At 43.9% G+C, this 25,182-nt stretch overlaps 2 protein-coding genes across 7 annotated transcripts; one reads left to right on the top strand and one right to left on the bottom strand.

The window, feature by feature from the left end:
- Nucleotides 1-1,547: 1,547 nt before the first annotated feature.
- Nucleotides 1,548-10,709, bottom strand: DEGS1 (delta 4-desaturase, sphingolipid 1). Its single transcript, XM_073338773.1, has 3 exons — nucleotides 10,551-10,709; nucleotides 7,093-7,835; nucleotides 1,548-4,162 (listed from the first exon to the last, which is right to left on the bottom strand). Exons 1-3 carry the CDS (start codon nucleotides 10,630-10,632, stop codon nucleotides 4,016-4,018), a joined length of 972 nt encoding a protein of 323 aa, XP_073194874.1. The 5' UTR covers nucleotides 10,633-10,709; the 3' UTR covers nucleotides 1,548-4,015.
- LOC140909459 (uncharacterized) lies at nucleotides 9,708-23,587 on the top strand. 6 transcript variants are annotated; one of them, XR_012158216.1, is made up of 4 exons: nucleotides 9,708-10,977; nucleotides 12,671-12,763; nucleotides 13,589-13,646; nucleotides 13,888-20,650. XR_012158216.1 is itself a non-coding variant. In XM_073338771.1 (3 exons), the coding sequence occupies exons 1-3, from the start codon at nucleotides 11,048-11,050 to the stop codon at nucleotides 14,173-14,175; spliced, it is 978 nt and encodes a 325-aa protein (XP_073194872.1). In that variant the 5' UTR covers nucleotides 10,987-11,047; the 3' UTR covers nucleotides 14,176-20,650. The 6 variants fall into 6 exon arrangements, 1 of the variants encoding a protein (XP_073194872.1); XR_012158215.1 differs by having other exon boundaries at nucleotides 9,988-10,977; nucleotides 13,904-20,650; XR_012158218.1 differs by lacking the exon at nucleotides 9,708-10,977 and adding an exon at nucleotides 12,260-12,519 and having other exon boundaries at nucleotides 13,904-20,650.
- The last annotated feature ends 1,595 nt before the right edge of the window (nucleotides 23,588-25,182 follow it).

Genomic DNA, 25,182 nt, shown 5'->3' on the forward strand with positions numbered 1-25,182 from the left:
TGGACTGAGTGTACTTATCTGTGATGAGGATAGCCTCTTTACAGGCATACCGTCTTGGGGAAAAAGTGGGAAGAAAAATGAAGTCATTCCTTTTTTTAAAGGATAAAATAAAAAAATGGGGGGAGAACCCCTAGAACTATAACTAGGAGACTAACTATAGGTATGTAGATTAAAACAATAGTCTTAATGAACTGCTAATGGCTCCATGTCTAGCCAAGGGCGGTTGAGAAGGAACTGAGATGCATTAGCCCACATGTGCGGACTAGCCTCGTGGTGCAGCACGAGGAGAGACAGCATATTTGTGGTCCCAACAGATACTGCTCCTAAAGTCCTTTGATGAGCAGCACAGGGATGCAAGCACACCTACAGTGGAGTGAGTAGGCATAGGGACACTACTCAAAGCAGCAGAGGATAGGTTTTATCAAGTAGTAGGAAGGTTTTAATGAAGATGGTCCATCCCCCATTCAGGCACTGGAGAGCCTTCTCAGCACAGAAGAGTTTAGATAATGTCCCTCACAAACACACCCTGAAAACTTGCTAAAAAAGTAACAGCAACCAGGAAGACATTGAACAATACATTAGCTAATAATTTTACTTAAAAAAAATCATTTTAACATTTTATCTGACAATTTCACTGCCCAAACACACAAATGTTAGTCTTCCAGATGCCCATCTGCTTCCAAAAGTTAATTAAAAGCAAGCTGATCCTTTACTTATAGACTCATAGATACTAAGGTCAGAAGGGACCATTATGATCATCTAGTCTGACCTCCTGCACAATGCAGGCCACAGAATCTCACCCACCCACTCCTGCAAAAAACCTCTCACCTATGTCTGAGCTATTGAAGTCCTCAAATTGTGTTTAAAGACTTCAAGGAGCAGAAAATCCTCCAGCAAGTGACCTGTGCCCCATGCTGCAGAGGAAAGAGAAAAAATCCCAGGGCCTCTTCCAATCTGCCCTGGAGGAAAATTCCTTCCCGACCCCAAATATGGCGATCAGCTGAACCCTGAGCAGGTGGGCAAGATTTACCAACCAGATACCCAGGAAAGAATTCTCTGTAGTAACTCAGATCCCACCCCATCTAACATCCCATCACAGGCCACAACCAATACTCCAAGGTCCTCCTCCTCCTTCGTTACTTCTAATTGATGCGTCCCCAGCTTGTAACTAAAATTCTTGTTATTAATCCCTAAATGCATGACCTTACACTTTTCACTATTAAATTTCATCCTATTACTATTACTCCAGTTTACAAGGTCATCCAGATTGTCCTGTATGATATCCCGGTCCTTCTCTAAATTGGCAATACCTCCCAGCCTTGTATCATCCGCAAACTTTATTAGCACACTCCCGCTTTTTGTGCCGAAGTCAGTAATAAAAAGATTAAATAAGATTAGTCCCAAAACCGATCCCTGAGGAACTCCACTGGTAACCTCCCTCCAGCCTGACAGTTCATTTCAAGCTGCTTCATATTTCTGCCCTTTATAAAAGTTTTTGGGGAGGTTAAGCTAGATTTAAGGTTTAGATCTAAAACATTACATTTGAATCCAATGAAAGTTAGTTTACTAGCAAGGCATCCAGCACAAAAGCCACTTTTCCAGTGTTATCCAAAAGCATTTATTTATATGTTTACCTTTAAGTACTGAACTTAGCTGACTATACTGCTGTAAAGAAAGCATAGTTAGGAAAAAAAAGTGATTGCAGTTACATGGTACACTAAGCCAGCTATTTTGTCATAGGCCCCAAATAAGTTAATTTGTTGTAAGTACCTAAACTTTTGTAGGGAGGCTGTAAATTTAAGCCACTAATATTTATGAATTAACCAAATTCAGACAGGCCTAAATTTTTAAAAGTGACTCAAGTTAGGCACCCATAATCACAAGGTCACTATTCAAAAAATAAGCATCTACTCCTATAGCAATCAGACCCTTTTAAAGTGGCTTGAGAAGGGCAAAAGAATGGAAACACAGGCCAAAATGGTTTTTCAGCCTCTGTTGTAAAGACCACCACTTAATGGAGGCAATTGATGACAGACATGCAAATTTGGGACTGCTGTTTTGGGTCAGATTTTTAAAGGTGCAACTAGGCACTTTTGAAAAAGCCCTCTTGGTGCCTTTAGAAATCTGGCCCTATAAACAATCACTCTAAAATGGCAGAAGGGGCATCAGCATAATTTTCTGTTTTTATATCAATTATTCTTCACAGAACATATCTAAGGTATCTGCATTTTTTTTTAAAGAGAGAAGGCAGTGAAAAGGAGAGAGGCAGGATTAGAAGATGCAGAAATTTACAGAGCCCACTTCCTGTTCTCCAGACATATTTCTAAGTAGATACTAACCTAGAATATATGGGAAAGGTTTTTGTATTAATGCAGTTTAGTTTTTAATTCTTTATTTTAACTACATTATTAAACGTGCACAAATGAGGGATAGCTCAGTGGTTTGTGCATTGACCTGCTAAACCCAGGGTTGTGAGTTCAATCCTTGAGGGGGTCATGTAGGGATCAGGGCAAAAATTGAGGACTGGTCCTGCTTTGAGCAGGGGGTTGGACTAGATGACCTCCTGAGGTCCCTTACAACCTTGATATTCTATGAAAAACTGGTTACAATAGCTATATTTCCCTGTTCAGGAGGCACCTAGTCATCTGTATACCTCAGGTGACATTTTTCCTAATTATCTGAAGTAATTACATTTTCTAGATGGAATAAGTATGTCATAAAATCTGTCAATTATAAGGGCAGCCCTAAGGGTGGGATCCATGAAGAGACTCAGGCATTGCAATGCAGAGTATCAGAGCAGCTAATGTCAGATGCCTGAACAATCTCAGGAACACCAGTTGCCAAAGCTGAGTTAGGCCTGCAGGCTGCCTACCCAATGAATGGGGAAGAGAGGCATCTTAGAATATGATCCACAGAAACAAGTACACTAGGCAGGGAGCACCTACACTAACCCATAGGAAATGCTAATGACATAAGGATCCCTCTTTGGAAGGGGTAGGGTTAAGTCCAGGCTACCTGATTTTAGCAATCCACAACTGGGTCCCAGCTAGCTAGAGGCAGCTTGGGAATTTAATTTTTTTTTTTATGGTAAGTGGGGGCAGCACCATCATTGGCAGTGTCTCTACTTGTGAGGTAAGTCCCTTTTCTTCATGTCAGTATAATGCCTGCATCTGTAATTTTCACTCCACACATTTGATGAAGTGGGTTCTAGCCCACAAAAGCTTCTGCCCAAACAAATCTGTTAGTCTTTAAGATGCCACGAGCCTCCCTGTTGTTTTCGTGGATATAGACTAACACAGCTACCCCCTGGTACTCAGCCTCATGAATTAGTTTTCAATACTAGTGGTAGTAGAGTTGTCATTACTGATAAAACCTGGATCTGCCACTGCTTTAGTTCAGCAGCGAATGAGCCAACAAGGCAGATTCACTCACTGACTAACTGTGGTTTAGATGGTTATTTTCTCCCCTACTGCCCACCCCCAAGAAGTTGAGACAGAAATAAGTTGAAATCACATTTAATGAAACAAGACTTAAGTTAATGTTAGCTTAGAATTAAGCTTATCAAGTATGAACTTTAATACCATAATTGACTAAGTTATGAGCATGGAATGGGCAGCATAGGACAAGCCAGAAGTGTAAATATTTTGAAGTATCTTTTATAGGTCTAGACAAGCCAGAAACAGGTGTTTGAGTACAAGATTTGTTAGCTGCTGTGAAATACATATTCTAAAACAAACTTAAATACTATTTTACACATAGATTGAGCATATTAAATCATGTGTTTTGTATATTAGTTACACTAATGACTGTTAGAATGTTTAGGCTAATGTCTAATTAGAATGGTAGTCTAATTAGTCTGAAGAGGTCTGTTTTAGGATACACTAATGCATTCTTGTAGATGTCTGAAATTTAATAATTCAGGATACAAATAAGCTTCTTTAGCAAGAATTCCTTGTACCAGCTACTTGAAAATATCCTAGATCTTGCTTTGCAGAGTCTTTTGGTTGGCAGAAGTTTAATCCTGTTTCACATCACCCTTTAATTTCCTTTTCATGCGTGAGTAAGGGCTGATTGAGTCATCCATCACAAAGTCATAAAGCACTTTTATCCAGGAGTTATATTGTGGAAGATGATCATAGTATTCAGCTGCTATTTTCTTCACCTAAGAGGAAAAAATTAAGGTTTATTCATATTTAAGCTCAAGACTTCTTCCCCTCCAGTGTTTCTGCCAGTATTTCTAGAAGCAGAAGAGAAAGTCTTCAAACAACTGGGAGTGCTAAGAAATTTACTTTTAGCAGCATTAGCTGATTATAAATTTAGACCTTATAGGTTGTCAGTTTCAAATTTAAAATGAAATGGATTTTTAATAAACCTGTGGGGTTTTTTTTAGTAAATTGTATTCACCCAATGTAGAGCTATCAAAGTTTTAACACGCATTGTTGGGAGAAGGCAAAGCTGTTTTAATGCCCAAGCCAGCTGCTTGCTTAATATCTGATTACAGGCAAGGCCTTTTTAGGTACTCCTAAACTAACAGAGGTGGGATCTACATGGGATATTCAGCCCATCATGGTTCTTTCTTTGTCCAGAGTGTGTTACACTCTTCCCCCTCCCCCCAAAGAAGTGCCACTGGTCTGCTTTTGTTTATCTGAATGAGGCTACGGCTACACTACAGAGCTTACAGTGGCACAGCTGCACCACTGCTAGTACAGACAGTAAGCAGATGGGAGAGAGAGGTCTCCCATCAACTTAATCACTCCAGCTCCCACAAGCAGCAGTAGCATCAGCAGGAGACAGTCTGCTAACATAGTGCTGTCCACACTGGTGTTAGGTTGGTGTAACTTAAGTCATTCAGGAAGGTGGTAGCGTGTACATAGCCTCAGACTGAACTAGAACTGAGTGGTGTAACACTTGGTATATAAAAAACAAACGTTCACCCAACAGTGGTCCAAGGAGTTTATACACAGAAGGGGCTTAGAAGCAAGGGGACCAAAGTATTGAAGACGACTGGGTTCTGAATTGGGAACAATCAAGCAGTTGGCACAGAGCTGAAATGGGGATGTGGGTAGGGAAGAGAGGAGAGAAAAAGCTTGAAAATTTGGGTCTGAGATTGAGACAACTGGTCTGGCATGAGCATTTGAAGCCCCTGATTATAATCAGTCAGGGCAGATATATTGGTGCAGTAACAGCTGATGAACTACTCTGAAATGGAAGACTAATAGTCAGGGCAACCTGTGACACTTATTGACCAAGTACCTTTTCCCGGTACCTATCAATACAGTACAGCAAGCAGCCTAGGAACTTCAGATGCATCTGAGACTATCAGTGCTTTCTGGGCACTGAATTTAGAACATTGAGATACGGATCTTCTAACTGGTCTTCTCAGAGTAGAAATCCATTAAGATGCCCTCATTAATGATTCCACAGGGAGAGGCAGAATAAATATTCCCAGTTCAAAACCTGCAGAAAGGCCAGTTGTTCCCCCACAGTGTGGTTTGCATTAAGTATTCCAAAGGGCATTTGTTAATATATGTTATGCAACTTTACTACTTGCTCTTTTTTGAACTGCAACAACCTTTAGGAATCTTAAATTCTGAAGAAATTATGTGACATGATTGAAGACAGACTTATGTATAATGGTTACTTGAAGGATTTCTCAGATTCCATTGTAGGACATAGGAATTAAGTCTTAAAATTGCTAAACAGCTGCATCTCACATGTGGAGGTAGTAATATTGACAAAAAACAAACCAATACTGTCTCCATTGCAGCTTCAGAGGAAACTATACCAGTTGGGAACTAGTGAAAAAACTCAGTTGAGATGTGGCCAGAGTACTGCATTTGTGGCAGTACAGGTGCAGTTAAATTGGCATGCAGATATAAAAAAGCTTTACTTAATGTTTGTGGTAGGATGATCCATCAAGAATTTCAAAACTCCCCCAATGTTAGTCTGAGGTAAACATTTAGTTTTTGCTGGTTAACATGAAGCTGTTAATCAGTTTGCTAAAAATAGTCAAGAGAAGCATCCCTATGTAAGCAGAAGGGATCAGACTAGCTATGCAAGCTTTTATTTAAGAGAAATGCTCAAACTAAAATGCAGTCTTTTTTTAAAGAATGTAGTTTCACTGTTCTTGTTTCCTCCCATTTTTGTTTTATAGTGAGTGTTTTTCTACTGCTGTGTGGGAAAGAGAAACTGAATTATTACAAAAAACCAAGTATGCAAGGTGCTATCAAGTACTACCCAGCAAATAGAAAAACAGATTGCAAGGCTGGATGGGGGGGAAGGACAATTAGAAGTAACACTTAAGATTGCTATAACAGAATTATTTCACATAATGTAGTTTTAAGTCTCTAGTGGATACTTAAGGTACTGCTACTTTAAGTGTCCTACTTCAACCAAAAATTTAACTAAAACAGGGGCAGGCAAACTACAGCCCAGATCAGGCCCGCTAGCTGTTTTAATCCAGCCCTCAAGCTCCCACTGGGGAGCGGGGTCTCAGGCTTGCCCCCCTCCAGCCAGGGAGCAGGGTCGGGGGCTGCTTTGTGCAGCTCCTGGAAGCAGTGGCATGGCCCCCCCTCTGGCTCCTATTCATAAGGGTAGCCAGGGGGCTCTGCTCTGCACACTGCCCTACCCCTGCAGCTCCCATTGTCTGGGAACTGTGGCCAATGGGAGCTGCAGGGGCAGTGCCAGCAGACAGGGCAAGGCACAAAGCTGACTGACTCCTAGGTGGAGATGTGGCCAGGCAAAAGGGAAATGTGCCCCAACCCCCTGCCCTAATCCCCCCTCCTGCTCTCTGAACCCCTCAGTCCCAGCCCAGAGCCCCTTCCTGCACCCCCAGCTGGAGCCCTCACACCCCCCTTCCCCAGCCCAGAGCCCCCTCCTGCACCCTGAACTCCTCATTTCTGGCCCGAGCCCAGAACCAGCAATCCCCACCCCTCAACCGCAATTTCGTGAGCATTCATGGCCCGCCAGACAATTTCTATACCCAGATGTGGCCCTCGGGCCAAAAAGTTTGCCAACCCCTAAACTAAAACAAGCACTGAAGTAAGCTTCAGTTTACCATTAGCTTTATATAATTCTTGAAAGTGTACTTACCAATGGAAGGTTCTTGCCAGGAATATTGGGAAAGTCATGGTGTTCATTGTGGTAGCCAACATTAAAAGTGAGCAAATTAAGTGGCCCATAATAGGAGTAAGTCTCATGTCCCTTTAAGAACATATAATGTTCAGCTATGAAGTGTCCTGAAATTGGGTGCAATCCCAGTCCAAGTATTGATCCTGCAAGCATGTAGAAGGCTGATTTAATTCCCAAGTAGTAGTATATTACAACATCAAAAGAGAGCTGAGCCAACAAGTTGATGATTTCCAATCGAGAAATTGGTTTGGGATTAATGCAGAGAGGTCGAATAGCATAGAAAAAGGGCTGAAGAACAATCCATATGAACTTCCTAAAACGAGTACAGAAAAACCAGCCTTCAAAGTCAGTAGGAATGTCCACATCAATTCCATCACCTCCTAGATAGCGATGATGATCCATGTGGTATCTCTTGAAAGATATAGAGTATGGGAGGCCAAGAGGGAGATTGGCAAATATTCCAAACCACCGATTCCACATAGCTCTGCAGTTGCCAAAGGCACTATTGTGAGAGATCTCATGAATAGCCAGAGTCATTGAGTGACTGATGCAGCTGCCAAAAACGTACGCCCAGAACATAACCCATTTCCAGTCCAAGTCTTTAACTAGATAAAATGCAATCAACTGCCCAAGAACCATCAGTACAACCACCCAGATCAAGTTGTAGTCTGGCTTCATTAAAGCTTTTATTTCTGGATGTTTAGCTGTTATGGGGAGAAGATAAACAGTTACATGCAAAGAAAAATGTCACAAGTACTCTTTAGTAGAGCCAAAGTTTTCTCAGCCACACAAACAGCTTACTAGTACACCTCTCTTCCCCCCCCCCCCCCCAAATGGATTCCATTCATTAAGGAATAAGTCCACTCAACTCAAATCTTCCTACATTTTTGGTAATTCAATTACATTAGTAGTTTGCATGTACGTGTTGGGAATTGTTTGAATGCTGTAGGCATGTGTATCCCTGAAATATTGAGCAAGATCAAAGAGTGCTGCTGTAGTTTAGTGGTACTTGGTGTTATTTTCATCTAGAAACCCAAAGCCTCTTAATACTTAGCATGCAATTCCACAGTTTGTTACAGAGTTAAAATTAATCCTACACCTGAGGCACATATTACACCCTTTTTAGGGATGAGAAAATTAAAGATAAGCAACTTCAGACTCATCTTGGGCAGACATGTAAAGATTCCTATTTATGAACTGTCATTTTTACTTCAGTAATTAAGCTTCTGAAAGTACTGTTAGTTGCATTAATATGCCTTTAAGACCAAGAGTGTACAAGCAGCATTTGTTACACAACCCACCAAAGATTTATAGTCCTTGCTAGAGTTGTATACATCACAGCTGCCAGATAATTATATTTCAGGCTCTATACCAGCTTTTACCATAGGTACAGCCAGGGAAGATGGCTTGGGAAGCTGTAGCAAAACAAGGCAGACAACCCAAACTGCAAAAGGTCCTAACCTTAAGTGGTCATGGACAAGGAGACAGCATGGTCGAAAACTTGATACAACTTCCTGAGGCTTAGTATTACCTTCCCAGAACAGACAACCTCAGCTAATAAAACTGCTCTTCCTCCACATCCCACTCTTGGGATGACTTGGTTGTGCAGAGGTGTAAGCTACACTTAATTTAGGCAAATCTGGACCACTGTCATAAAGCTAGTCGCAAACTAGTCAGAGTACTGACTATTTTGTACACTTCAGGGTGTTAATGCTCACTTTAGGGTTTAAAAAGTAACCTCTGCATTTGGTATAGTAGTGTTTCCCAGCCTCAAGAAAATGAAATTAAAGTGAAACCAATCCCCACCCATCAGTTAGAGGCAGAACCACCATAATTTATACGTAGTGTTTCTTTTTAGCAATTTGAGTTCTATGTAGATGGCCAAAAAAAAAATCACACACACACTAACAAGTAATGTTTCTGTAATATTCCCTAGTGCACTTTAATGTAGCACTGCTTCAACGACCACGACATTCACACAGGAAGGAACCTTTAATGCACACCAGCAGGGTCCACATGGACAAACTAATGCACAGCACACTAGTGCACTTTAGAAATCACACCCCAGTTGTCTGCATTACTGCTATGTAGACAAGCACTCGGATACAAGGGCTCATTGCCAGTGTTAACTGAAAAAACACCCCAATTTAAAAAAAGGGAAGTGTTCATCCGGTCACAACTGATCAGAAGTCCTATTTAAGTCTCCTATGGACTTCTCCCTAAGTAGTTCTTCATGTCCGCCCCTCTACTTCAGGGGTGGGGCAAGGTCTGCTTTTTGCAAACACTGTAGTATAGTCACCATTTCCCTTTCCACCACCCTATAAGCACTGTCAGTTTCGTATATAACTGGCCACATCCATCACTGTACTACACAGCCCAACAGTACACATCATGAAAATGCAGCCTGCTTCACGATTTCCATCTCAAACAGTTCTGCCAGCAAGATCAAAATACAAAACTCTTCTTAGAGCTTTTCCTCCTCCTCCTCCTCTCCTTCACGTGTGTATAAGTGTACCATTTCCCAGGCCATCAGTTTTAAGAAATATTCCGGAGACGTTACCGGAAGCCAACCCACCCGTCCTCCCTCCAGCGCGTTACCTAGAAAGAGGCTAACGACCGCAGCGAGTGCACTTGAGAGGGGCATGACAATTTGATGAGTGTCTGACCACAGGACAATCCCCTCCCCCAAATCAGCTGAGCGGAAGACAGCCCAAAATGACTCCGAGGGCGAGGAGCCTCCCCGTGCGCGTGCAGAGCCGCTGGCCAGGAGGGCGGATCTGCAGGGTTGACTCCGGCCTCTGGACAGTCCAGAAACGCCTCATTCCGGGGCTCTGCTCGCGGGCCGCCGAGCGAGGCGTCTCGCCCCCCCTCTCAGCAGGGCTGGGGGGGGGGGAGGGGGAGAGAAGTCCTGGCGGCAACCGCGCTGCCCGCCCCCACCCCAGGCCGGCCGGAGGGAGGAGCGGTGTCTAGCGGTCACGGATGGGGTGGGCCCTTCGAGGCGCCTGAAGAGCTCGGCCTCCGAGCCTGGCTCAAGGGGCCGACCCGTTTGTCACCCGCCTGCCCCCCTTCCTCGGCAGCCATTTTACCAGGCTCGCCACCCCCGAAACGGGCCCTCTCGGCGCTGGGGACACCCACGAGGCCTCCACACACGCCACCTGCCCTCGACCGGGCCGCCCCGTCCCGCAGGCAGCACCCCTCCCGTGCGCGCAGGGCGACAAGCGGGTCCGGCTGCCAGCGGATACGGCGAGCCTGGAGGCGACCGGTTCCCTGTGGGGAGGCACCAGGCCCTTCCCCCCGCCGCCGGAACGGGTAGAGCCCAGGGCACCTCCGGCTCTGACAGCGAGCCGGCTGGGGGGAGACACGCGCCGCCAGCAGGACGCCCCGGCGCTGAGGGGAAGCTGCCTGGGCCCCTCGCTCACCTAGGATCGCTTTGCGGCGATCGGCGTGGGGCTGGTCCGTATAAACCCACTCGAAGTCCTCCCGAGCTACCGCGTTCCCCATCGCTGCCGCGCCCGCCCGCCCGCCCGGACGCCTCCTCGGCTGACTCGACTGGCACGCGGACGGAGCTTGGCGGCGGCGCCGCTCCCCCTTTATATAGCGAGAAGGTGTCTCGCCGGCTACGCCCCCACTGCTGCTGATTGGCCGGGGGCTGATGGCCTCACCCCCCACCCCTTGCTCAACCCGTTTTTACTGACCCCCACCCCCACCCCCTTTGTGCTCTACGAATATTTACAAAGATTTTAAAGGATTAAATAACGGTGTTTGCAGATAATATTCGGGGCCCCACGGGGCGGGGCAAGAAGTGACGTAGGCGGCGGCGGGAGCCTAGTGAAGGAGGACCGTTAGGTAGTTGGCTGGGGCGGGGGTGGCCGCGGCGCGAGCGCTGCCCGCCCCGGGGGAGGCCGGGTCTGTCAGCATGTCACCCTCCTCGGGTAGGGGGCGGGGGGCAGAGGGGAGCCCCCGCATCGCCCCTCCCCCAGACACCGCTCCCTCGTGCCGCCCCCCCCCCCAATACTACGTTCTAGCCTCCCCCGGCTGCTTCCCTATCCACCGCCTTGCCAAGCCCCGCTTCTGCGGGCCCGGCGTGTCCTCCTCGCCGCGTGTCCCCACGTCGCCCCCCCACCCCCCATCTGGGGTGGGAAATAATGGGGGTCATACAGAGGCGCGGGGGCTGCAGAGAGTCCCTGAAACAGAGGATGGCCATGGGGCAGGGGAGGTTGGAGGGATGCAAGAAGCCCCCCCCCCCCCCGTGTGTGCGAAACGCTTGGCCTGCGTCAGCAGCAAAGCACCCTCCTATCCTGGCCGGTCACGGGCTGATTTCCCAGCCTCTGAAATGGTGCTAACACGCTTTGCGGGGCTGGGGGATCCATATGTGCACACACGATGCTGTGCAGGCATGACGTGTTGCTGTGATACTCATGTATATCTGTGTGCACGGCCGGTTAGCTTGAGGTGTATGACACCAAGGTTGCCTCTAACCAAACTCTCCCTGCAGGGAAAGCCCTGGCTCCAGGTAAGTGGTGCTTTAAGGGCTTTGGCTTCACAGACCCAAAGGTGATGTTTTTTACAGCCAGATAAGGAAGGCGTGATAGTTATCGCACTGTAAAATCCTAAGTGGTGACAGAGGCCCTTGTATTTTTCCCTGAGGAACCTAGGCGAGGTCAACACTAGATCCCAGCCAAGGGTTGACCTCGCCTAGTTCACCTGGCAAAAAAGTGAGAGTGCCCTGTCTCCTCTGTGTTTTTACAATGGGATAGGTTAATGCGCATGACCTATCACAAGATAAAAACACGTTTCTGTCAGTCACAGTTGAGGTAGCTGGTCTATCAAGTGGCATGGGCTGAAGCTCAAGTAAGACTGATGCTGGAGCTAGAGATGCAGTCCGGACTCCACTACAAATACAAACACCCTGGGCTGCTGGTACAATCACTCTGTGCAGCTTGAGTGGGTTTCTTTTGGTGTGTAGTGGTTTAGTGGTTTTTTTGTTGTTGGTTTTGTTTTTGGTTGGGTTTTTTGTTTGTTTGTTTGTTTTTTTCATAATGTCAAGTGTTTTCACTCAAGCGAGGCTAACTCAACAGGAGTTAACTCTGCTGTGGATATTATTAATCTTGTCTTGTCTTTGGAAGGTTTATGTCTCTATTTGAGGCTTGCTTTCACTACTGTGTTAGCTCCGGAGTTGGTTGAGGTAACACACCTGAGTTATATCTCGACTTCACACTGCAGTGAAGACAAGCCTTGAGTCTTGGAGGACTGAGAGTGGTGTACATAGTACAGATACTGTGCAGTAGCAGGGAAAGTGATCTGCTTCTAAAGAATGCAAATCTAGTTCTCTGGCAGAATATTGTCCACAAATGGAGAGGATGGGCAGCAACTAGGAAGCTAAGTCAGGTGATGCAAAGATTCTGAAGTCTGTTGTGAACCTAAGCACATTGTCTTGGAACAATATGTGCCCATTGTGTTTGTACTTTGACTCAAAATGAATGAATGTACTTTGTACTCAAAATGAAAATAATCAAAATCATTCTTTTTAAACATACAGAGAACTGATTATCATACGATGAGGTGTAATGCCCTACCTGCAAAGTTCCTATACTATGATGGATCCATCAAAGTTCAGAAGGAGCCAGTCAAGGTAGGTTTTTATTATCATTAATATTTATACTATGGTAGTGACCAAAGGCCTACTTGGGATTGGGGGCACCACGTGGTGCTGTAGAAACAGAAAAGAGACAATCCCTGCTTTGCAAGGTTTTCAGTCTAAAAACATACACAGACAAAGGATAGGACATGTGGAGACAACATAGGAACAAATGAATCTGGCTTTGTTAGCTATGTGAATTTTTTTTAAGTGAAGTACTGGTAGTGAGGAAGAGAATAGGACAAGGAAAGTGGGAAAGGAGAACAGTCACAGCTTGTCACCTGCCTCGATATGAAAGCTGGATTTTGTAAACATCATAGCAGAGGCAAGTCTTACAGAAGGATTTAAAGTAGAGCTGTTGATTAGTCACAGTTAACTCACGCGATTAACTCCAAAAAATTAATTGCAATTAATTGCAGTTTTAATCGCATTGTTAAACAATAGAATACCAATTGAAATACATTAACTATTTTGGATGTTTTTCTACATTTTCATATATATTGTATTCTGTGTTGTAATTGAAAATCAAAGTGTATATTATTTTTTATTACAAATATTTGCACTGTAAAATGATAAACAAAAGAAATAGTATTTTTCAATTCACCTCATACAAGTACTGTAGTGCAATTTCTTTACTGTGAAAGTGCAATTTACAAATGTAGGGGTTTTTTTGTTTCATAGCTACGTGCAAAACCAAAACAATGTAAAACTGCAGAGCCTGCAAGTCTACTCAGTCCTACTTCTTGTTCAGCCAGTCGCTAAGACAAACAAGTTTGTTTACATTTACAGGAGATAATGCTGCTCTCTTCTTATTTACAGTGTCACCAGAAAGTGAGAACAGGCATTTGCATGACACTTTTGTAGCTAGTACTACAAGGTATTTACATGCCAGATATGCTAAACATTTGTATGTCCCTTCATATGTCAGCCACCATTCCAGAGGACATGCTTTCATGCCGATGACACTTGTTAAAAAAATAATGCGTTAATTACATTTGTGACTGAACTCCTTGGGGGGAGAATTGTATGTCCCCTGCTCTGTTTTACCCACATTCTGCCATATAGTTCATGTTATAACAGTTTCGGATGATGACCTGGCATATGTTGTTCATTTTAAGAATACTTTCACTGCAGATTTCACAAAACACAAAGAAGGTACCAATGTGAGATTTCTAAAGATAGCTACAGCACTCGACCCAGGGTTTAAGAATCTGAAGTGCCTTCCAAAATCTGAGAGGGACAAGGTGTGGAGCATGCTTTCAGAAGTCTTAAAAGAGCAACACTCCGATGCAGAAACTACAGATCCTGAAACACCAAAAAAGAAAATCAACCTTCTGCTGGTGGGATCTGACTCAGATAATGAAAATGAACATCCGCTGGTCCGCACTGCTTTGGATTGTTATTGAACAGAACCCATCATCAGCATGGACACATGTCTCCTAGAATGGTGATTGAAGCATGAAGGGACATATGAATCTTTAGTGCATCTGGCACGTAAATATCTTGCGATGCTGGCTACATCAGTCCCATGCTCTTTTGAAAATGAGGCCCTGCGTGAAGTGCGTGCAATCTTGTAAAACAGCAGTTTGAAATAAGGGCAGCAGTGAGGATTTTCTTTTCCCTTTCAAAAATGAATGCTGCAAGAAAAAAAGAAGAAAAGAAAAAGAAAAGTGGACACTGAGTGTCAGATTTTCAACAAAGAATGGAATGCAAAATATTTTTTTACAAACATGAACTCGAAGGCTGTATGCCTGATTTGTCAGGCGAGCATCGCAGTGTTCAAGGAGCATCGCAGTGTTCAAGTTTGAATTGCCATTTTTCAACAAAACATCCTAATTATGGCAGCAATTTAACAACTGAGGAATGGGCAAGAAAAGCGGAGAAACTTGCCACGAACTTAAAAGCTCAGCTAAATATTTGTGCAACAGGGTACAGTTCAGGAAGCCACCTCAAAGGCAAGTTATGTTCTGGCGTTTGAAATCACTAAACAAAATAAGCCTTTTGCTGAAAGAATGCATGGTTGATGTTGCTGGCATGCTATGACCGGACTACCAAAACAAATTTGAGAACATTAGTTTGTCACAGACAATTGTTACTCGCTGTGTAGAAGTGATTGATGAACATTTGGCTTCTGAGTTGAACAAGAAAGCCCAGGGCTTTACGTTGTTTTCGTTAGCTCTCAATGACAGCACTGACATTAAGGACACAGCACAATTATTGATTTTTTTGTCAGAAGAATTGATGACAAATTTGAAATCACAGAGGAATTTTTATCAATGGAATCAATGAAAGGCACAACTAAGGGATCGGATTTATATGAGAGGGTGTCTGGCTGCCTTGAACATCTGAAGCTCCCCTGGAGTAAACTGACAAACGTAACCACAGATGGATTGCCAAATTTAATTGGGAAAAACGTAGGACTTTTAAAAAGAATTCAGGACAAAGTAAAAGAAGATGACCCTGATAAAGAGGTGATTTTTCTGCATTGTATTATATACATCAGGAGGGCCTCTGCAAAAATGTCCTGGACATCGATCATGTTGTTCACACAATAGTGAAAATAGTGAATTACATAAGAGCGAGGGGACTTAATCATTGGCAATTCATTTCCCTTCTTGAAGACACTGATTGAGAACACCAGGACTTACTTTATCATACAAAGAAAAGGAGTACTTGTGGCACCTTAGAGACTAACCAATTTATCATACAAATGTCCACTGGCTCAGCCTAGGAAAGGAATTGCAGCAATTTGGGAGTTCAGAGATGAAAGTTGCATTTTTCTGGAGATGCAGGGGAAAGAAAATGATTTCCCTGAATTAAAGAATTCAAACTGGGTGTGCGACCTTGCTTTTGGTGGGGATCTCTTGGCACATTTAAATGAACTTAATGTGAAACTGCAAGGAAAGAATGTGTTTGTACATGAATTGTATTCTAGTGTGAGAGTTTTCAAAGTCAAGTTAGTCTTGTTTTCAAAACAAATTAAGGACAAAGTGTTCGCTCACTTTCCAACACTGAAATACTTGGAAGTTTCGCCGGAGCAGACAGAAAAGTACAGCAAAATGAGTGACTTGCACGGAGAATTTTCTTGTTGATTCTCTGACTTTGAGAAGATAGAGAAGATGCTGGAGCTGGTATCATGCCCACTGTCATTTGACTACGAGGGACCACCGCAAGAATTACAAGTGGAGCTCATTGATCTCCAATGCAATTTCAACTTGAAGGAAAAGAACAATTGAGAAAAACTGTATGAGTTTTATGTCCTCTTGAGTGAAACAAAGTTCCCAAATATCTGCAAGGTGTCACAGAAAATCCTTGTTTTGTTCGGCTGTGTGTGCAAACAAACATTTTCCCTGCTGAATTACAACAAATCTGCTTTGCATTATATTCAGCAGTAATGCAAGAAACCTACAGGCCTGTATCCTGTAAGACATTAGCTTTAGCAAGTTAGCATAAGGCTTGAGGCCTATGAACCTTGAACAGATAAGCTTTGCATAGATAAACGGCCCAACGGAAAACCCAAAGTATTTGGGGAGCTGAAAATAGAGTTTAAGGGGAAGTTCTGACCACAGGTACATGAGTCAACCACAGAAGTGTCCTGGCAAAGAACTTATGTACATAACAGGTACATGAAATACGTCTAAGTCTAGCCTGCTTGCTCGCCTATATATCTTTTCTTATAAGTTTCTTATTTTCTTATGGGTTTGATTATTTGTTTTATTATTATAGCTTTACATTAGAGTATATTTTGGCTGTAACACAAGGGACCTGCAGGCCACATCCTATACGTTGAGCTAAGACAAAGTTAGCATACATAAGTTTAGGACCTTTCACCTACATCAGTGGTTCTCAAACTTTTGTACTGGTGACCCCTTTCACATAGCAAGCCTCTGAGTGTGACCCCCCTTATAAATTAAAAACACTTTTAAATATATTTAACACCATTATAAATGCTGTAGGCAAAACGGGGTTTGGGGGAGGGAGGCTGACAGCTTGCGACCCCCCATGTAATAACCTCGTGACACCCTGAGGGGTCCTGACCCCCAGTTTGAGAGCCCCTGACCTAGATAGATGGTGATAAGCTAAAGCATAAGGTCCATGTATGGCTGTGACCTTTAACATAGAGGATGCATTAAAGCAGGTTGGCATAAGGGCTTTCCTAAGGTCATACCCTTTTAAACTAAACAGGTACATCACAATTTGGAACTTGGAAAGAACCAAAATAGCCAGTTAGGACAGAAATAACAAATGTGATACCTAATCACAAAAGGGCCATGGTATCAAATTGATGCATATGATAATAAGTTGAGATCACTGATATACTAAGCTATAGAAAAAAGACACTCCAACGTTAGTAAGGTGAGGAAATACAAATAAGGAAGGGGAAAATCCCTTACAACAATGCGTCAAACATAGCGGCATCAACGTAACATATTATAAAAGTGGCATCCCAGCCTAGGGGCAGTAGAGAGAGAAAGATGTAGTCCTTGGGAGGTGCCAGAATGATGGCCCCTGGTGATGATGGGGAAGGTGATGTGATACTTATAAGAAGCACACAGGATCTTTTATAAGAGAGAAGGCAAATATGCCGTATTCATTGAGAATACAAAAGTTAGCATATGCTTTTCAGTCACACACACGTACACATCATGCAAACAGTCCTGCCAGTTGATGTTTTTATAGTTACCAGTCTGTTGTAGCTCGAGTCAATCTAATGGCCAGTTAGATTGAACACGAGTGAGGAGCTGGGCTCTGTCGATCGCGATCCGATGCTCCGAGGTTTTGGCAGGACTGAACCCAGAGTTTCATGGCAAAACACTCCAGCTTTATACTTGTAAATTCCCATTTGAGTCCATCAATTTTGCAATGTCATCCTGTAATCATTAGTCCTTAAGTGGTAGTAATCTTGGGGTTTTCCACTGTTATCATTTGATGAAAAGAAGAGGAATACTTGTGGCACTTTAGAGACTAACAAATTTATTTGAGCATCCGATGAAGTGAGCTGTAGCTCACGAAAGCTTATGCTCAAATAAACTTGTTAGTCCCTAAGGTGCCACAATTACTCCTTTTCTTTTTGCGAATACAGATTAACACAGCTGCTACTCTGAAACCTATCGTTTGATGGTTATTGTCAGGCTTCCCATCATTATCTCCTATTTGTTGCCTTGCCTTCCGGGGCGGTTGCCTCACCTCTGAGGCCATCAATGCTGCTAACATGTTTAGCATCGGATACAATGGATGTTTTCTGATTGTCTCCTGGTGTTTCCAAGTCTCTCACTTTTCTTGAGGATCTGGACATTTGTGATGGGTTTCACACCTTATCTTTTCCTGATGCATTCATTCCTCATTCACACAAACAATCTCTCACAGAGAAGACAGCAGTATTTTATACAGTAGAATACATTGTAAATTAAACTTCACTTAAATCTTGTGGTCAAAACAGTTTACATTTTTCAGAGTAGCAGCCGTGTTAGTCTGTATCGGCAAAAAGAAAAGGAGTACTTGTGGCACCTTAGAGACTTTAGAGAATTTATTTGAGCATAAACTTTCGTGAGCTACAGCTCACTTCATCGGATGCATGCAGTGGAAAATACAGTGGGGAGATTTTATATACACAGAGAACATGAAACAATGGGTGTTACCATACACACTGTAAGGAGAGTGATCAGGTAAGGTGAGCTATTACCAGCTATTATCAGGAGAGAAAAAAAAACCTTTTGTAGTGATAATCAAGGTGGGCCATTTCCAGCAGTTTACTTTGTGGCTCAGGCCTTTAACATTCGTTTAATCTAATTAACACAGACACAATACAAGATCCTGTCTTTTACTCAAAAAGAAAAGGAGTACTTGTGGCACCTTAGAGACTAACCAATTTATTTGAGCATAAGCTTTCGTGAGCTACAGCTCACTTCATCGGATGCATACTGTGGAAAGTGTAGAAGATCTTTTATACACACAAAGCATGAAAAAATACCTCCCCCCACCCCACTCTCCTGCTGGCAATAGCTTATCTAAAGTGATCACTCTCCTTACAATGTGTATGATAATCAAGTTGGGCTAACACGGCTGTTACTCTGAAACCTGTCTTTTACTCACTAAACCTTAAACCAAAGAAATGACTAGAGGGAAGTTTATAATGCATATAGGAAACAAGATCCCAGTCTCATTCCTTTCTGTTATTCAGAAAGGGTGGCTGGCAGAATTAATTCAAAGTTTACATCAATTTTTATAGTACAGTTATAAAATCCTGTCCCTACAGTGATGGTGATGAGAAAGATGATGGCTAACATTTCAGGTTGTTCTACAGGAGATGGTATGAGTATATGGATGTACAGATGTACATTCTGTAGTATCTCTATCTATTTTACTAAGTTGGGGTGTTTGTGACTGTGTTAAATGTATTAAACTATATTTGTAAATATAAAAGAGTTCCTATAGTGTGAGTGTTGTAACTGTACACATCGGGGTTCCCAACTATATAATAATTTGAATAATACTGGCCTTGATCTTGGGGCAAGAACCTGGCAACCCTAAAAGTGATAACTGGGGATTCTTAAGTAATCAATATAATTAATACATAAGCTAAAGGTCAGGCAAAAAGATGCACATCTCTCTCCCTCCTAACCAGGGTTTTTCCAGGCTGCGTGTTTCCCTGCCTATGCTTTGATATCAACAGCAAGCTAGACTGCCTCTCTCTAAAAATCCCCAGGAAAACCCGTCAGTACTGTTTGTCCCATCAATACTGTCTGTCCCAAAAGTCCATTGTTGTCTCCCCCAGTCTGAAATTCATAACATTTCCTACAGTTTACAATAATACATAAACTTTGTAGTCAATACAGAGGATTCCAAAGATACTTAAACTTAATTCAATAAAGTTTGTAAAGATATTGGCAGAAAATTGTCATATCTGTCACAATTCAGATCCCCTCTTTGTAGCATACACACAGTGTGAAAACCCCTAGTTGTGATCTTTCACTTCTTTACAAGACCTTGTTAGGGATCTTAAATAGCACAAAGAACCTTGATAGGGCATTCTCCATAGGTGGACTTCACTCTTCCTGTAGACAGAAAGCAACATTACTCTCTCCTTGTATCCGATGAAGTGGGCTGTAGCCCACAAAAGCTTATGCTCAAATAAATTTGTTAGTCTGTAAGGTGCCACAAGTACTCCTGTTCTCTCTCCTTTCTGGGGTTTAAAAAATAAAAATCTGATCATTTGTCCAGGCTTCATGCATAGAAAAGTTTACTGATCCTGCAAGCGTTTGTATTGTTCTTTCCCAAGAATTTTTTTGTCCAGGCACCTCAATATCTGTGCTACTGTTAACTACGTAAAAACTCCTTAATTTCACAAATGTAATGTTAATATTTGAGCCTGTCATAAATATAAAGGGAAGGGTAACCACCTTTCTGATTACCATGCTATAAAATCCCTCCTGGCCAGAGGCAAAGTCCTTTTACCTGTAAAGGGTTAAGAAGCTCAGGTAACCTGGCACCTGACCCAAAATGACCAATGAGGGGACAAGATACTTTCAAATCTGGAGGGGGGGAAAAGGCTTTTGTCTGTCTGTGCGATACCTTTGCCGGGAACAGATCAAGGATGCAAGCCCTCCAACTCCTGTAAAGTTAGTAAGTAATCTAGCTAGAAAATGCATTAGGTTTTCTTTGTTTTGGCTTGTAAAATTTGCTGTGCTGGAGGAAATGTTTATTTGTTTTTGTCCTGTTTTTGTGTCTTTTTGTACCTTAAGGTTTTGCCTAGAGGGATTCTCTATGTTTTGAATCCGACTGTCTGTAAGATTAACTTCCATTCTGATCTTACAGAGTTGTTCTCTTATCTTTTTTTTTGTTCTTCTAATAAAGTTCTGTTTTTTAAGAATCTGATTGGGTTTTTTTGGGTCTTAAAAATCCAAGGCTGGTCTGTGCTCATCTTGTTTATTCTCAAGCCTCCCCAGGAAAGGGAGTGTAAGGGCTTGGGGGGATATTTTGGGGAAATAGGAACTCCAAGTGGTCCTTTCCCTGATTGTTTGTTAAATCACTTGGTGGTGGCAGCATTTACCTAATCCAAGGGCAAAGACTTTGTGCCTTGGGGAATTTTTAATCTAAGCTGGTAGAAATAAGTTTAGGGGGTCTTTCATGCGGGTCCCCACATCTGTACCCTAGAGTTCAGAGTGGGGAAGGAACCCTGACATAGCCTAATCTGTAATTCCTTCTCCCAACATCTGAAAGACTGTTAGAGGTCCAGGCTGCCAGCACAAGCCTTTTCTGATTTCACATTCAAGAGAAGCGCCCTACGACCTAATGAAGTTAAGTGGAGAAGCTCTTAGACTTCATTATTTTTAAATACGATATTCTTCCTTCCCTAACTCCAGAGGGCTGATGTAGTTCTTCCTGAATGTGGAAAAAGGAAATGATTGTGTTTTTTGGTGGAATGAGTTTTGTATGGCTAACTTTTAATAACATTTTAACTATAAAGTTAGATGACACCCATATTTTAAAATAATTTTTTTCTGATTATTGTTCTGTTTCCCTCCACCCACACTTCCATTACTGTATTATTTGCTAGCCATCCTACTGTACACATGTAATCCTAGAGCTATAGATTAATGTTTTATACTTCTTAAAAACTGGGAGATACACACATTCAAGTGTTATGCAATATTGGTTCTACCTGTAATGTTTCTCAACATAGTGGCCACTCCAGTCAAGTCAGAATTGAAATTGGGAAATGATTATTTTATCCTCAGGTATATGTCTTTATTCTTGTTATATTCTTCCCATTAATTTCCATTTAAGAATTAATGTAGTCAGTTACTGCTGCAGAACCTTTTTCTCATGTTTCCTGTTTCAGTCTAAGGAAATGACTAATTAAAAACACAGTTATAACTTGATGTGTGCATAACTTGTCTTGATGAGAGCACAGTCTCTGGTACTATGACATTAGAACTGATGCAGAAATTATATTCAGGAGAACAGTGTAATAGTAGTGGCATAAAGACAGCTATAATATTTTTGAGGAACTATAAACTGGGTAATATGTAACCCTATCTTTAAGTCCATAAGAAATAGGGGTGGAAATTCTCTGCTGCAGTGTAGAGCTTACAGCACAAGAGTGGGAGTTGCATGATATACGTTAAATTGGAGGTTCTGCCACTGACTTTTTGGGGGACTTGGCAAGTCACTCCTTGCAGTGTTTCAGTTTCCCTGTAATGTAAAACTTCACATAGATGTTGTAATAGCTTAAGTAATATGCATATCAAAATTTGATATGTTCAGATGGAAGGCAGTATAAAAATGTGAACTATTACTCTATTTGGGTCATTGTAATGTAATACAATACATATTCAGGTATGGATTTTTAACACAAATCTGGACACTGTACAAACTTCCACAAAATTAATCCAGAATGGCCAAGAAATTATTACTCCAAACCAACAAACAAAATAAGTAAAAGATAAACCAAAACATGAGAGATGTTAGGGGAAAGGGAGAGAAAAGAAGGAAAATTTGTCAAAAATTATCTGACTCAAATGGAAAGAACCTGCCTCTGGTCTTGCAGCCAATCATCAGGAGTCTAGCAGACATATCTAAGGAGAGATTTCCATAAATGAGATTCCCAGATGAAAAAAGGCACTACCCCTGCTCTGATCCAGTTGAATGTGGGGATAAAGAGCATGAACAACTGTACAAATTGCTACTATCTTGGAACTACATAGGGGAAAAGATGATCACTGAAGTATGGTCATAGAGCATTGTTTGCAAGTACAAAAATTAGAAAACATATCGCCAAATGTTTTCCTAGTCCAAGACGTTTGGTCTGCTCCTCTTTTCCTACGAATATTAAAAGCAGCTCAGATTGTCCTTGGCGTTCAGCCATGCACCTTTCATCCTCACTCCAGAGGAGCTGCTTTCAAAGTTGCATTGAAGCACTAAATTATTAATAGTTTAAACATAAATGTAAAAATAATTCATTATTCAATCATAGTGACAGGGACCCTGGACCCTGAAGAGACCCTAAAAGGCATCTCAGGTGGAGCAAACTGCATGGGAGGCCATTCATAAAGCTTTAACACATTTTCCATTTTGTTTTCTGACTTCTCCTCCAGTCTGAGACTTTTGGAACATAATGAACAATAAGGAGAAAGATATAGGGAAGAAGAGATAAATAGGATAGAAGGACACGATTTCCCCAAATAACATAGCTAAACTATTTAGGAATCACCACTTGGGACATTTTCCTGCCAAAAGGTGGCTTCTGCAGAAGAATGAAAACCAGCCTATAGTGTTTTTCATAATGGGATAGATCACAGAATCACAGCGTTGGAAGGGACCTCAGGAGGTCATCTAGTCCAACCCCCTGCTCAAAGCAGGACCAATCCCCAATTTTTGCCCCAGATCCCTAAATGGCCCCCTCAAGGATTGAACTCACAAACCTGGGTTTAGCAGGCCAATGCTCAAACCACTGAGCTATCCCTCCTCCCCACGATAATAACCCTGTGCAAAAAGAGAGGGTTGCGCATGGGAAAGATCACCAAAGCACAGTTCATCGTGCAGCTGGAGGACGATGACCGCCCTAAGGAACAGAGTCCTGACCCCAAATGGGGCTATAGCAGGATCTGGGAGCAGCTGGAGTAGTAGCCAGGCATCCCCAAGACTCCTGTCCCCAACCAGACGGGGGTCTTCACAATCGGGTTTGCCATCAGGGAATCGGACGGGATTGGAGCTGAGTCCGAGGACTATGAGAGACAGCGAGAGCCAAAGAAAGAGCTGCAGGAAAAGCAGCAGCATGAACTGGCGATGGTGGAGCGGAGAGGCACAGGGGACCTCCCAGGGGTGAGTGTGGATAGACCCCCAGTTCCGCAGGGAACCTCGAGACTAAATTGCTGCCCTGGTTAAGGGGGGGGATGTGGATGCCCACCTCACTGCCTTTGAGCAGGCTGGCGATTTGAACCAGGGGACCCTGTGGAACAGCCCCGGTGTCTAGCTCCCTTGCTGGGTCCCAAGGCCATAGACACCGTCAGCCCGATGGGTGGGGAGGTGGACAGGCTCCCGGCCCCAGCCTATGTGTCTGTGTGGAGTTTCCTGGGGTCAGGCCCCTCAGACCTCCAGTGGGAGCGGAAGGTGATGGTTAATGGGGAGACATTTCTGGGGTGGCGAGATCCTGCGACAGAGAGAACTGGTGTCAGGCCCTGGGTGGTGCAGCCTCAGATGCTGAGGGGCTGTGTGAGCTGGGTGAGGGTCCCAAGGACAAAGCCCCTCACCCTGCCTGTGGCCCAGATCCCTGTGCAGACCCAGGAGGGGTGGGGCTGGCTGGTCGTTGGGGCTCTCCAGGATATGGGCCGTGAGGTCCTGTTGGGGGGTGACTGTGTCTCTTTGGGACAGGATCCAGGCCCTGCTCCTGTAACGGCCGAGGATCTGAATTTGAATCCAGGGAACCAATCGGCGGAGAGGGAAATGGTCAGTGAAAATGCAGATGACCTGGCTGGCAGTGGGGAGGAGCTGCTAGGCTTAGGATACCTGCCTACCTGTAACCAGCCCCCTGGGACTGGGTGGGACGGAAAGAGGCTCCCTGCCCCCCTGCACACCGGAGAGGGGGCTCACGCTGGATCTGATGCTGTAAGGAGAGCAGAGAGCTCGCTGCCTGCCCCCACTGCGACAGCAAGGGCAGCGCTGAGCAAGGGGGGAGCTGAGACCCCAGCTGAGGGGTTGGACCCACAGGCAGGGCAGTTCGGCTGCAAACCAGGTTTAGCTGGTCCAGAGACGCTGCTGGGAAGTGATCCCACGGCAGGGAGGGAGCGACCAGGGACAGGGCTCAGCGGGGCTGTGACCCCAGGCCCAGCCCACGAGAGGGAGCAGGTCCCACTCCCGTCCCCAGCACCTGAATTCCAGACCGAGCTGCGGAAGGATCCCTCCTAGGAGGAGCTGAGGGGACTTGCTGGCCACAGGCTGCAAACCCCCGTGGGGAAGGCTGCAGGGACAGATTCCCGTGGGAGAAGGGATTCCTGTACCGAGACGGGGCTCCCCCAGGGGAAGTAGAACTGTGGGGGATCAGGAGGCCGCTGGGGGTGCCCCGAAAGTGTCACCACCGGCTGTCGTACCTGGCCCGCAATGACCCTCTCTCGGGACACCAGGGGATCCAGGCCCCAGGCAGCGGCTGCTGCAGAACCACGACTGACCCGGAGTCTGGGACGCGGCCCAGCGGCACGGCAGGTCCTGCGACCCTGGCCAGAGGTGGGGGGGAGGGAAGGCCAGGATAAGGGAGAAGCTCCCTTGAGACCCCTGCCCAACACAGAGGAACCTTTCCAGAAGGTGACTATGGACATAGTGGGGCCCCTGTGACGAAGTGGGACTGTTCTTAATGTTTCCTCCGAATATTGTGGGGGTGCCTCAGTTTCCCCTATGCAGTTCTTAAGTATTTAGAG

Source organism: Lepidochelys kempii, chromosome 3 (assembly GCF_965140265.1).
Source record: "Lepidochelys kempii isolate rLepKem1 chromosome 3, rLepKem1.hap2, whole genome shotgun sequence".
NCBI classification, from domain to species: Eukaryota; Metazoa; Chordata; order Testudines; family Cheloniidae; genus Lepidochelys; species Lepidochelys kempii.